This window comes from Silurus aristotelis (genome assembly GCF_946808225.1).
Source record: "Silurus aristotelis genome assembly, chromosome: 2".
Classification (NCBI taxonomy): Eukaryota; Metazoa; Chordata; class Actinopteri; order Siluriformes; family Siluridae; genus Silurus; species Silurus aristotelis.
Window position 1 is genome coordinate 10,138,531 of NC_139575.1, and position 12,387 is coordinate 10,150,917.

The 12,387-nt window shown below is 41.0% G+C and overlaps 1 protein-coding gene across 1 annotated transcript in view; it reads left to right on the forward strand.

The window, feature by feature from the left end:
* Positions 1-12,387, forward strand: part of zc3h3 (zinc finger CCCH-type containing 3) — a 76,146-nt gene that overhangs the window by 1,412 nt on the left and 62,347 nt on the right. The window contains exons 2-3 of the mRNA XM_083566665.1: positions 646-2,014; positions 3,029-3,234. Coding sequence (XP_083422791.1) covers positions 646-2,014; positions 3,029-3,234 — 1,575 coding nt within the window. The remainder of the gene's footprint in view (positions 1-645; positions 2,015-3,028; positions 3,235-12,387) is intronic.

The following is a 12,387-nucleotide window of genomic DNA, read 5'->3' on the forward strand; positions in this document are numbered from 1 at the left end:
TTAATGCACTTGTGGAGGGAATGCTGGTCCGTGTGGTCCGATTCAACAGATGAGCAACTGTAGCTCAATTTGCTAAATAAGTTAATGCTGTTAAAGCTCAATTGGTCAGGACTGTTTTGCCTACAAAATTGGTACCAACACAATATTAGGCAGGTGGTCATAATGTTATGCCTGATCGGTATATATTGTAATTATGGCACCTGCCAAATGGTGGGATATATTTATTGAAGAGTCAAATATTTCAAAGTTGACGTGTTGGAAACAGCAAAAATAGGCAAGTGTAAGGTTATGAGCAACTGAGACACAGGGTGGATTGTGAATTGATAGACAATCTGTCCAGGGTGTTGATTTGGTTTGGGGTAATTTTGACCCTACAGAGGCCACACTTGCACTAACATCTTGGTGCCAGAAGGAAGAGCACACTCGGAGGTCTTGTGGAGTCAAGGCCTTAAGAGTTCAGAGCTGTTTTGGTGGCACCTACACAATATGAGTGGGGTAGTTTTAATAAGATGGCTGATCTGTATGTTTATAGTAAATATTTGGGATTCTGCCTAGCTAACACCTAGCTAGCACAACACAGTGTAGTGAAGCTTGTTATTTTCCCCCCTCAAAATCTCAATATAATCCTAACATTCTTCATTGCAGATCTAATTAAGGACCACAAGAGAGTTTACGGTGATGCTGCGCCGAGTTCATCTCAGTGGATTCCTACAAAGCATGGCCTGGGTAGGGGACGAGGGCACAACCCGTATTACATTCCTTCCTATTCACAGCTGACATATGCGCCTGACTCTACTAGCCAGTGGAAGAAAAAATACTCACTCAACAACACAACGACTAGACCCCCAGGAGAAAGACCTTCACTGATTTTTGAGGCGAATCCAAAAAAGACCAGACAAGTCAACTCTGTGGGATCCGATGCTCACTCTCTCTGTGTGGCCAGTAAGGTTTTACATGAAGGGATGATAAAAGCGAGAACAGTGCCTTTAAGCAGCATAACAGGAAAGGAGTCATTACTTCGGATTAACAATGTTCCAGCTGATGGTGGGGACAGGACAGTATTAAAATCGACAAGAACTGAGTCTATCGTAGACCCGATAGAATCAGGTTTATTAAAGTATGGACAAAAGAGCGCCGCTGATGTAAAGATGAAACCGGATGCAACATCGAATACAAGCTGTTCAGCGGCTTTGTTGGTTCCCTCGTCCAAGGAGTCCAGTGCCTCCAACAAAAAGCACACTGCACCTCCCCAAATTAAACCCTGCCTTAAAACTACACTTTCAAGTAATCAGACTGTAAAAATGCCTGCTAAGGAATCGCCCACTCCCTCGTTGCCTACGTCGAAGGTCAGTCTTCAAGCAGATTCGCCTCCAAAGATTCAGCCAGCTTTGTCCCCTCATAAGAAATCACGATTTACCTGGGTGAAAAACCAATGGACTGAGATCAGCCAAACAACAGCAGAGATCCACCAGTTTTCACCAAGCTCAGCTTCAGCATCTAGTGCATCTCCGGTGGTGCCCAAGCACACCCAAACCTCTAGCAAGAAGCTTCATCGCAAGCTCAGTTTTTTCACCAGCTCCTCTAGAACCTCGAAGTACTCCTGGGTGTCCTCTTCATGTTCCCACACAGCATCTGCCAAATCCACCTCCGCTAAACTCCCACACAAGCGCTTTTCCCCCAAAGCGCTCAAGGTGATTGGAAAAACTTCAAAAGAGGGACTAGAAGGCAAGAAACTTACAGCTTCTTTTACCGTATCAAAAAGGGCTAAAGTCAGTGCTTCTACGTCTCATGCGAGTCACGACAGTCGCTACCGCTGGAAGGCAGTCGCAGCAGCCTCCTCTTTAGCGGCACGCGGGTCCACGCCGAGGTCTTCACGCAAGAGCTCAGTGTATCGATGGACAGCGCAGAAGGACGAGAAGGATTCAACATGGTCGGCGTCACGAGTTCAGCAAAGTCCTTCCACTCCTCTGTCTAGCACTGGATTTAAGCTGAGGAGCAAAACCAAGATCATCAGGTGAGGAGTCCACAGGATTAACATTTTTGTTTCATCTCTTGCTAGTTTTTTTTTAGGATTAAACGCTCACGTCACATGAAAACGTTAGATTAATGCTTGGATAATGTTTTTAGGGGTTGTGATTTCTGTATTTATTTGCAGTGGTGGACAGTAATGAAGTAAATGTAATTTGTTACTTAAAAAAAATTCCTCAATGAACCTTTTTCACGGTTCACTTTGCTGAGGTATTTTACGTTAACGTCACTACATTTCAACGACAAATGCAAGCAACCAATCAGGATAGAGCGTGCACTCTGTTTAAAACTTTTTCCGATTGCCACTCGGTTGGTATCTACTACAAGAACATACAGTTTGGCGTGAGTTTAACAGCAAGCAGGTCAATTTAAAAGGAATAAATGATGACAGAATCTCCTGACTTGAAATGTAAAGTTTTTGGCTCATGATAATGTTAATAAATATTAATCAGTGTTTGACTAATTTATATCATTCTATTAATAGATCGGTGTGCTAAGAGTGACATCAGAGTCATTTTACAAAAACTGAGTTGATTAAGCAAAGCGTCTTTTGACAAAAATGATAATAGGAACATTCTAGCAATAATAAATCATCGTACTTTAAATACTTAAGTACATTTGAAGGCTTTTGTACTTTCACTCAAATGAAAGGTAACAGGGAGCAATCTGCGCTCATAGTGCAAGGGTTCTTCGATGGACCCTTGCAAGGTCTGTTCCGAGTGGAACCCGTCCTGGAAAACCTCTGTATGACCCTGTCCACTGTACTGTAACTCAGGGTGTTAATGATCTTATAGCTTCTAATAGATTCTAATTCTCAAATCCTCAGAGTTCTTTGTCATGAGGTGCCATGTTGAACATCCAGTGTTCAGCATGAGAGAATTGTACTCAAAGCACCAAATTTGATCTGTCACTAACATCTGACCATCTGACAAATAAGTTATAAATCAAGATTAACACACTTACTAGAAATACCTCTTTGACTTGCCCTCTCTGTTCACAGTCCTGCTTCAGAGAGAAGACCCAATGTCGGCATGGTGTACATCAGGAGTCGGTATTCACTGCGCAGGAGGACACACACTCCTGTGAAGATCTCCCCCAGACGAGGATACTCCAGAGTTCTGGTGTCTGTGGGCAGGCATAGACTTCGGCGTCTGTCTCCATCCAGCTCTTTCACTGCTCCAGCCGGTTTGTTTCTGAACGATCAAGGTAGGACACTTGTAAGAAGCACGCCGTTGCATTGTGTTAAAGCAGACCATGATCCTGAACGTTTCCTCTTGTGCGTGATTACGGCACAGTCAACCATTATGCACTACATTCGGAAAGTTTTTACAGCGGTTCACTTTTTCCACATTTTATGTTACAGTTTTATTCCAATATGGATTTTATTCATTATTTACCTCAACATTTTACAAACAATATCATATATATATATTTATACATACACACACACACACACACACACATCACGTGTACGTAAGTATTCACAGTTTGTTCACAGTATGATGCTACAAGCTTGGCACACATATTTTTGCGCAGTTGCTCCCACTCTTCTTCCCAGAACCTCCCAAGATCCATCAGGTAGCCAGTCTTTTGTTATCTTTGCTGTGTGCTTAGGGTTGTTGTCCTGTTGGAAGATGAACCGTCACCCTATTCCGAGCACCAGAGTGCTCTGGTTCAGGTTTTCATCAAGGATGTGTCTGTACATTGCTGCATTCATATTTCCCTCAATCCTGATTCGTCTCCCAGTTCCTGCCGCTAAAAAACATCCCCACAGCATGATGCTGCCACCACCATGTTTCACTGTAGGGATGGTATTGGCCAGATGATTAGCGGTGCCTGGTTTCCTTCAGACATGACGCTGGAAATTCAGACCAAAGAGTTCAAAATTTGTTTCTCATGGTCTGAGAGTCCATCAGGTGACTTTGGGCAAACTCCTGTCCATGTGCCTTTTACTCAGGAGTGGCTTCCATCTCTACCATACAGGCCTGATTGGTGGAGTGCTGCAGAGATGGTTGTTCTTCTGGAAGGTTCTCCTCTCTCCACAGAGAAAGAGAGCTCTTTAAAGTGACCATCTGGTTTTTGTTCACCTCCCTGACTAAGGCACTTCTCACCCGATCGCTCAGTTTGGCCGGGCCCGCTCTAGGAAGAGTCCTTCTTCCATTTACAGATGATGGAGGACACAGTGATTATTGGGACCTTCAATGCAGCAGAAATTTTTTTTCAACCCCGTCTCTAGATTTGTGCCTTAATACAATCTCTGAGGTCTACATACAGTACAATTCCTTGGACTTCATGGCTTAGTTTGTGCTCTGACATGCACTGTTAACTGTGGGGCCTATAGACGTATAGTGTGTCTTTCCAAATCATGTCCAATCTACTGAATTTACCACAGGTAGCCTCCAAACTCAAAGATGTTCTGTGGAAACAGGATGCACCTGAGCTCAATTTTGAGTGTCATGGCAAAGGCTGTGAATACTTACGTACAGGGTATTTATAATTTTTTTTTTTAAATTAATGAATTTGCAAAGATTTATTATGGAATACTGTTTGTAGAATGTTGTGGAAAAGAATGAATTTAATTTTGAAATAAGGGTGTCCATGTAGTCTAAGTATCACATCTTTAGATGCACAAAACATAAATTAATATGAAAACGGATTTCCACATCTCTGAATGGATCAACTGTAGTCTCTGCCTGTGTAATTTGGAGCAAAACCCACACTTCCGTATTCTTATACTAGCAAACCTTCTCCATTGTCCAACGTCACTCATGTGATGTGGTCGATAGAAAGAGTTTACAGCAAAAGCTGCCGTGGTCTTATCGAAATCTGCTCAGCTCTGTTCTCACAGGAACGCTTTTCGCTTGGTGATTATCTGAAGTAGCGTCGCAGGCCTGGTTTTAGTGCTGCAGTTTTTCAGCACGCTACCTCTTTCCACGGGCACAATGATGTAAAGGCCGCTGCCGAGCAGACAGACAGATGTTTATTGTGCTCAACGCATTAGAGAGGTTTGTGCTGGTAAACAGTAAACAGTACACACTTCCCTCAAACAGAGAGACTGTTCCTGACACCCTCTGTGACTAATTGGCATAATGAGCCATTAGCACGAAAACAGTCACTGGAAAATTAATTAACCCTGTTTGCATCCTGCACGCTACCATAGAGACACGAAGGCAGCGTCTGAGTGCAGGATGTAAATTAGGGCACGGGATAGGGCATTCATTTTGTGCTGATTTGAAATGGAAAGGAAGCTCAGGAATATAGATTGTAGTTCTAATTGTTGTAGCAGGAGATGGCCAGTAGAGGTCAGTGTTCTCTTAGTAGCTGGAGTATAAGCACTATGTGTGGTGTGTTTGTGTGTGTGTGTGTCTGTCTTGGTTGTGGGATCGAAGGGGGAAGGTGGTGGTGGTGGTGTGTGTGGGGGGGTTAATGAATTGTCCACCCGGGCCATGATGGTGTACATGTGCCGATAGCGGGTAATTTGCAGCAATGGCACGCCGAATGTAGCTACGCTATCAAACCCCACCAGTGCTCTCACTCAGTAGATAAAGAGGAGCTAATGCATAATTATCCTTTTGCAAATTGGATTGTTTTAACGAACTGGAGAATATAGGCCCCACGTGATGGAAAGCAATCACTGTTTTTACAGCCTGTTCCCTCCTCCTCCGTCCCCCCGCCTCTCGCAGATAGTGCGAGGCGAGGTGAGGCCAGTCTCCGCGTAATCGCCTGCAGTCTGTTCGAGTGCGTTTTACACGCTCAAACTCTGTCCACGTCGCCATTAACGCAGTTTCATCTCCCGTTTACGAATACGTCTCGCTCTTTCCCTTTGCTCTCCTCCTCTCTTTTTTTTAATTGCTGAACTTGGTGCGAGGTGAATGAAAGGGTGAAAGAGTGTGCGAACGACTAAAAAGGGCTGAAGGAAGAGAAAGGAGTGCAGGGGAGGGCTTATGAGGGACTCTGATAAGCGTGGCTAATAAAGACCAAATTGAATTACTAATGACTAGAAAGAGGGCAGCCGTGTTAAAAATGGCGACTAACCGCTTCTCGTCACCGCCACGATCACCGCTGCGTGACATCTCTTAATTTTCTCTCTGATGACTCTTCCCCCCCCCCCCCCCCCCCAGTCCCTTTCGCTGTCCCTGTTTTCCGTGGCTGGTCGGCTATCTGGAAGGGGATTTAAAGGGGCATAAACCTAAGTGAGCAGTTAGGAGTGTAATGAATCGCAGGCGGGAGAGAAGTGCCTCGATAATCCCATAAAGTGAATAAACGACAGAAGAATGTAATAGAGAGGAGATGAGCATAGGGTAAGAATGAGAGAAGAAATAAAGAGGCCTCGAGCCTGGCGACAGACGTTTGCCTTTAAACTATCTATCAGAACAAACACTCCACACGCACACATGCACAAAGAAAGCCATCTTGGTAAAGAGACGAGATTTTCCTCGTGCCGAAGTCCCTACACCCCAACTTTGCCTTGGGTGTTTTTTTTTTTTCTCTCCACGCAGTCACTTTTCTACCGTAACACTTCCCTCTCGAGGTTCTTGTTCCGTTAAGTCTTTTTAACACTTTGTCATATTTCCCAAATTCTTTCTGACAGCTTTTCTACACGTATCGATTCTTTGTCAAGCCGATTGTGGTGTTGCAGTAGCTCGTGCCAACTAGAGATGAGTATTTTACGAAGACAGGACCACTAGTGATGATGGAATCAAATTAAGATCCTCTTCACAGCATTGCTTGTTCGGGGGTTTCCAGCCGTCCTCCTATTTATATGTACTGTGAATTCCCATATTAGAAAATCAAAACGTGAGAAATTCACTAATGATTTAAATACTGAAACAAATATTTTGAAGTAGTAAATGTATGGTTTGGGCATGTGCAGAGGAGGGACATGGGGTATATCGGTAGGAGAATGCTAAGGATGGAGCCACCAGGAAGGAGGATAAGAGGAGGTTTATGGATGTAGTGATGGAAGACATGCAGGTAGTTGGTTTGTAAGAGGCAGATGTAGAGGACAGGGGGGGTATTTAGACGGATGATTCGCTGTGACGACCACTAATGGGAGAAGTCAAAAGAAGAAGAAGAGTGTAGTAGTAGATGTACTAAAGTTAGAGTACAATTTGATTGACAGTTTTCAGTAGTGTCTGTAATGACTGTGATTTGAGTCTCAGACTATTTTGAACAGAATTTAAAGGAAAAGTACTGATTGAAAAGACTTTTTTACTTTCTGAATTATAACCAAAGTAAAGAAGTTTTATTTTTGTGTGTGTTTATAAAAAACTAAATACAGTCAACCCCCGATAATTCACGGTTCGGAACTCGCGGCTCGGAAAATTTACGGGTTCTCATATGGAACCAAACTAACAGCAAGTTGCGGATTATCTTAAAATTCGCGGGAATCCGCAGCGGGACCGAATGTTAGGAATAACATTTTTATCTATGTTTTTTACTAACAAATTTCATTACATTTTTTTTTAAACACATTATTGTAGTAAAGTGTAGTAAAGGATTTTCTGAACTCGCAAGAACATAACCCCCACGAGTTTTGGGGGACCACTGTAAAATTTAAAAAAGCTACGCTTTTCATATTAGATTAGATTGGATTAGATTCAACTTTATTGTCATTGTGCAAGGTACATGTACAAAGCCAATGAAATATAGTTAGCATCTAACCAGAAGTGCATAAGTCTCCTATTTACAATAAGTAACACTAATATAGGTTTTAATAGAAACCAAATATACTACAGATGCAGCATATCTTAATAAAAAGTTTAAAACAGTTTTTGCTTCTCCAACCTCTCTGGAGCTCAGTAGTAGAAATAGAGCTCCAAAGTTGGCTAAACTGCCCGGTTTCTGTTCCCCCTTTGATGTTGTTTAAAAGCTGTTTAATGTGTAATCATAATATGTGTGTTGAAGTAGCAATCCAGGGCTGTCTGGGTATTGCACATATGTCCAGGTTCTCCATGAAAGAACGTGATCACGTGACCAGTGTGGTCTTTGTGTACTTGAACTAAGTGTTGTGCAGATTGTGGTTTCTCTGGTGTTCAAACAGTGCACTTGCATTATACGCTTAATGAATAAAATGCTGATAATGTGATCGTTCCTGTGTGGGCGGTGTACCTCATACACGAATAATTCAATGTAGAGCGTGTATAGGAAATGCGAAAGCACTTGTTATGCTTAACTGTGTGTTGAATCAATATGGCTATTTACGTATTTAAGATCTGTTGTGTGGTAGCTATAACATTTGCCTTCAGCCTGCTCAGTTTCTCCTTTAGACCCCCTCCTGCCTCTATTTTAAACCTGGACGTCATTCTGACAAAAGACGAAACCAAAAATGTAACCTGTTAGAGAAACCCATCTACAAAATCCTTACTAAGAATTTGAAATGCGTTGCTTTTTTTAATTGCGTATTTTGTAATATCTTACCATTTATTTATCAATTACTTCGTTTTCCTAAACTTAAAATAATGTAAATGTTTAAGGTGCATAAAGTCAAACGTTCTGATATATTAGTTTTTTGGATTTTTTGAGTCGTGGATTACGTTTTCATTACCCGCACAATATGAAAATGTACTTACAATTCTTTAAAAGGCTGTTAGGCTGTTTTTATTGGAGGCAGCTTATTAGATGTTAATTAGATAATTAGATGTTCATTTTTAAATATCACAATTCCATCATGAAAAATGTAATCGAGTTCAGGTTTTCACATGAATCTTTTTTTTTTTATATTGTTCAACGCGTGTATTATAGAAATGTCTTTAATTATCACAATATGCAATACAATTAGCTACAATCAAGCTGATTGTATTGCTTCTGTTACTTTTAGTCGATATACTTTAAATACATTAAAATGTATTCCTAAACTTTTATTTAACTGACTAAATTATTATTGATTATAATAAAATAATAAAGACAAAATTAAAAAAATTTTTAATTTATTTTTGTATTTTGCGCTTGCAGTCTGTTGTAAAGAATATTGTATGACTGCATTTTCATTCTTAAAATTGATACGAATTTTCTTTATACAACATTTATTTCACATTGTCACAAGGTATCGAAAAAGACATTTTCGTGCTTTTAAGCGTGAAATTTTAAGCTTTTTTCTATTAGCGTCAATAGCAATAATATTAATAAAATAATCATAATAATCATCGTAGAAATTGAAATAAAAATAATAGTGAGTAAACAAAAGCACCTTCAAAATATAGTAAATAGTATTGATAATGCTTTCGTATGTCAGCTTATATAGTTTGTGACTGGGTACATTTATAGTCTTATCAATATTTGAATGCAAAACCTCTAAAGTAATTAAAACTAATGAATTTTAATTGAATGTAACTGAATGATTAGTGTATCTGTGCATGTTTACTGTTTGAGCCTCCTCACATATCCAAATTCATCCTCGGGGAGAATGGCTTTATTTGGTATGTTCTATACAGAAACACCCCCACATCCTTCATGCTTTCTGTCACTTCACACACACACACACACACACACACACACACACACACACACACACACACACACACACACACACACACACACACACACACATGCGGACAGGGCAGGGCAGGGAGGGTCAGGTGAGGTCAGACATTTATGACTTTTTTTCTACTGTCGGCAATGTGTGTAAATCACGTCTGCATGCATCTGTAGCCTCACACTCCCGCACACACACACACACACACACACACACACCCAACACATAAACGTTCAGCAGCTCGGGCAGCACTCCTCTCAAACACTCAGTATCTAACAGAATCACGTTACACCCCAGCCCTCTCCTGTTGCAGCTCGGCCGTTAATGTAGTCATGTATTTACCTATAAATCACTGCTGCACTGTCTAAAAGCCTCTTTCTCACTGTCTTTGTTTTTTTTTACTACACTTCGGCTGTTAGATCCCATATGCAGAGTGCACATTCCCGCTCCGATGTCCACGCATAAGCAAAACCGTGCATACTCAGTGTTCTAAGCCATCACGGGGTGAAAAATGTTTATCCTATATGTTAGTCTGCAGTTTAGCGGATCTGAAATTATTGCCACTCCTGTTTACAGTATGTCGGTGCTGACAAGGACTCTGGGTGACTTTTATGTATTCTGCTCTGCATTAGGGAAGTTTGCCGTATGTGCACCACATCAGATCGACATTTCGTTGTGTTTCAAGCTGCACATTTTTAATTAATTATTTACGGGGTGGATTTTTTACATCCTTACATTTTGGTTGCCAAATAATGAGTAAGTCAGCTAGTTAAGCACAATATTTCGAGCCAAGAGAAGGGAATGAGTATAGGAAAATTATCATCTTTTACAGTGTTTTTTTAATGCGCTTTTCCAGTCCAAGAGTTTTGCGCTCTGTTTTTGCCAGTTTTTCCAGCTAAAATGATTCTTCCTGATCTGGAAATCGTTTGTTTTGTGAGACTTGATGAGGAGTAGCTTAGATTGGAAAGCGCCATCTTGACCCGGCCGTGATTGCTGATTTTTTTTGTTTATTTATTGATTTATTTTTCGTGGAGTTTCATGAAGTTGTATCTTTGAGTCGTTATTGAATGCCGAAATTACTGAGGGATTATGATAATAGTTGGAAAATTGAAAATTGTACAACAAAACCATAGATTTTTTTTTTTTTACTATCATTTCCATTTTTTCATTTCAATAAGATCTGGATTTGTTTAAACTTAATAGAAACAGGATTTAAAAATGTTGTGATTGATTTAAAACAACTATAGTCATTTACACATTTACACCCCTGTTCCTGATGTGATGGAAAAGACGTCCTTTATTTATTTTTTTGCTCTCTTTTTTTCAGTGTCTGTCACAGTACTGTGTTTTTGCTGAAATGTTTGTAAGGTCAGAACATTGCCTGTTGCCCTGAGTACATTCCTGGCGATGGCCAACGCATCAGCTACTGCTTTCACTCCTTATGTGGTTTGTCAGTTTGTTTATTTTAATTTTGTTTTTCTCCATATCACCGGGTAGTTCGCACCTCCTTCAGTTTCTTCTACTTTCTACACGTGATCGCTGCACTCCCTCTCTCCTTCTCCGTCAGTCTAATTTGGTCGTCTATGCCAGCATGGTCTAGCCTAGTGCGTCATTGAATAATCAAGCCTGCCCGGGCAGTGTAATGCATACCCCGTTTACAGCAAATGCACATCCCCCGGGCCTGGATTGGCTTGAACCGAGTCCGAGAATTTATTTGTAGGGAGAGAGTGGACTAACCCTGTCAGTGTATGGTTTCTTTCAGCTGCCACCAAAGATATCTCCATTGGAAATGCAGTACATGACATGCTTACCACACACACACACACACACACACACACACACAGAGGCAGGTCAGCTTGCCCTCACCCACTCTGACATTCTGCTCATTCTGTTTTACTTTCTCTTCCCTTCAGTGTCAGACAGGTGGGACACCTCTGTCTCCCGGGAAGCCCTCTAATAATATATGATTGTCTCTTTCTAGTTCTCACACATAAACGATATGGACAAAGGTATATACCTGACCGGGACTGTAATAATGTCACACTTTAAATAAATAGACAATTATATGGAGCCTCCCCTTGCAGCTCTAACAGCTTCCACTCTTCTGGGAAGGGTTTTCACAACATTTGGACATGTTTCAGTGGGAATAATTAGGTATAATAAGGTCAGGCACCGATGATGGAACGAAGAAGTCTGGCTTGCAATCTCTGTTCCAGTTTTTTCCAAAGGCACTTGATGGGGTTGAGGTCAGGACTCTGTGTAGGCCAATCAAGTTGTTTGACTCCAAAATCATCCAACCATGTCTTTATGGACCTCACTTTGTGCACGGGGGCAGGTCTCATATAGTCTGTATTGGCTCGTATAGTCTTGTCTATAAGCTAAATGTATAGGAACTAAATTTCTTGTGTGTCTCAACACATTTGGCCAATAAACCTGATTCTGATTCTAAATCTGATAATCATGCTGGAGTAGAAAAGAGCCTTTTCAGGTTTTTTATTGAAGACTGTATCTATGGGAGAAAATCAATTACTTAGAAAATGGAAAAACAAATCTAATATCAAATCATAATCATTGGGCATAGACAATAGAGCGCCTCGTAATGTCCTAAAAAAGAACAGCGAGACAAGAACCGGTTAACGACAGCTGTATAGAGACAAACATTGTCAGAGTTGTTAAACACTCAAAACTCATGGACATCACCAGAACAACAGACTTCTCTGGCTTTGTCGTTCTTGTAATGTATTGTAGATTCATTCAGAGCGACGTCTTCAGCAGTTCCAATAATTTCGCTGACCTCAAGATTCTTTCAAGTTGCCAAGTACTGTGTAACATATTCGATTGTAAATCGCAGTCTTCACATTCATGGAGTTACCTAGTCAGCCAAT